General features: G+C 38.5%; 1 protein-coding gene across 1 annotated transcript; it reads right to left on the bottom strand.

Annotated features, from left to right (window-relative positions):
* Positions 1-231: 231 nt before the first annotated feature.
* On the bottom strand, positions 232-738 carry LOC131659127 (uncharacterized). The gene has a single exon (XM_058928361.1). It carries the CDS (start codon positions 736-738, stop codon positions 232-234), a length of 507 nt encoding a protein of 168 aa, XP_058784344.1.
* Between the last annotated feature and the right edge of the window lie 1,086 nt (positions 739-1,824).

Genomic DNA, 1,824 nt, shown 5'->3' with positions numbered 1-1,824 from the left:
AATCCGCCCACCAAATGGAACAAGAATGACGTCGAACTTTATTACCTCCTCCATGAATAGCTTGTAATTTAATATCTCCGTATCGTGATTTCAAAATTCGAAACCAAAGAGAATTGGTACCTTCTAAAATCCTCCATCTCCATTTGTAAAGAAGTGCCTTGTTAAAAACATCCAATCTTTTCAATCCAAGACCCCCTTTTCTACCGGTAAACAAACTTCATTCCATCCAACTCAATGCATTTTCCTCGAATCTTTCGAAGCTCCCCACAAGAAGTTGTTTTGGATCTTATTCAACTCTTTAATCACTTTCATAGGAGCTTTGAAAAAATATAAGGTAAAAATGGCAAGACTCACCCATCTACCTTTCCACGATGATAATCTCTTCCTCATCTTATCCACCAACGGTCTCCAATAATTGATCCTTCGAGGGTTTGACCCTATAGTGATTCCAAGGAATTTAAATTCTTTCGATTCCGTCCTACACGCAAGGAAAGAGGTGGCAATCTCCAAAAAGCGAGGGTTGATGTTAATACCAATAAGCTTACTTTTGTGGTAGTTAATACCAAGCCCCGACACAATTTCAAAATCTTTCAAAACCGCCTTTATGGCCCATAAGTGGTTCCAACTACCATCTCCTACTAACAATGTGTCATCCACGAATTGAAGAACATCTATGAAACAAATCCCATTCACATTGCACCCCACAAAATTCCCATTTTCCACCACCTTATCAACCATGAGCTTAATACTTCTTCTACTATAACAAAAAGAAAATGTGAATTTGGATCACCTTGGCGTAACCCTCTATTCACCCCAAATTCCGACGTTGGACTACCGTTAACCAACATTGACATCTTACTAGAAAAAATTAAAGCCTCCATCCACTTCATTCATTTCTCGCCAAAATGCATTTTCCTCATCATGAATCTTAAAAAATTCCAACACACTTTATCATAAGCCTTTTCAAAATCCACTTTGAAAAGTAAGCATTCCCTTCCCTACTTAGATGCATAGTCTACCAGTTCATTCGCCACAAGAACACCATCCACCAATTGTCTCCCCAGAACAAAGGCGGTTTGACTATTGGAGATGACATTAGATAAAACCTTTTAAATCCTACTAGCCAACAAATTCGATAAAATTTTATATATATACACCCCACCAAGAAAATCGGCATATAGTCGTCTAATCCCAATGGGTGGGAAGATTTCGGAATAAGCGATAGGAAAGAAGAAGTAATGGACTTAGATAAAACCGCCCCGGAGTGAAAATCCTTAAATCAAGCATACACATCTCTTTGGATAAAATACCAACACTTATTAAATAAAAGAAGAGACATACCATCCGGCCCCGGACTCTTCGACCCATCGCAACTCCAAACCGCATCTTTTATCTCTTCCTCCGAAAAAGGAACTTCCAAACGAAGACTATCCTTCGTGCTCAACATCTTGAAAGCAACCCCTTCAAGAATAGGCCTATCCAACCAACTTTCTAAAAAAATTTCCTCAAAATGCACTCTCAGCTCATCTTTTACTTCTTTTACCGTATTCACAATCCCATTATTAGTGACAATAGAGCTTATATGATTCCTTCTCCTTCTCTCCTTCATCATTCTATGGAAGAATTTACTATTTGTATCCTCATCATTCAACCACTTTAACCTAGACTTTTGGATACGCATGTTCTCTTTTATCATAAGGTTCAACCAAATACTTTTACTAGCTTCTCTATTCAATGCCAAATTCTCCGCATCTGTATCTACCGTATCATCCGTCTCATTCAAGACTCTAACCCCTTCCTCTACCGCCAAATCAAACTTCCCGA

This window comes from Vicia villosa, linkage group LG3, assembly GCF_029867415.1.
Source record: "Vicia villosa cultivar HV-30 ecotype Madison, WI linkage group LG3, Vvil1.0, whole genome shotgun sequence".
In the NCBI taxonomy this organism is placed as follows: Eukaryota; Viridiplantae; Streptophyta; class Magnoliopsida; order Fabales; family Fabaceae; genus Vicia; species Vicia villosa.
This window is presented reverse-complemented; position numbering and strand designations above follow the sequence as displayed.

Coding starts and splice junctions, on each gene's coding strand:
- LOC131659127 (XM_058928361.1), bottom strand. CDS start 738: ATGGTTGATAAGGTGGTGGAAAATGGGAATTTTGTGGGGTGCAATGTG.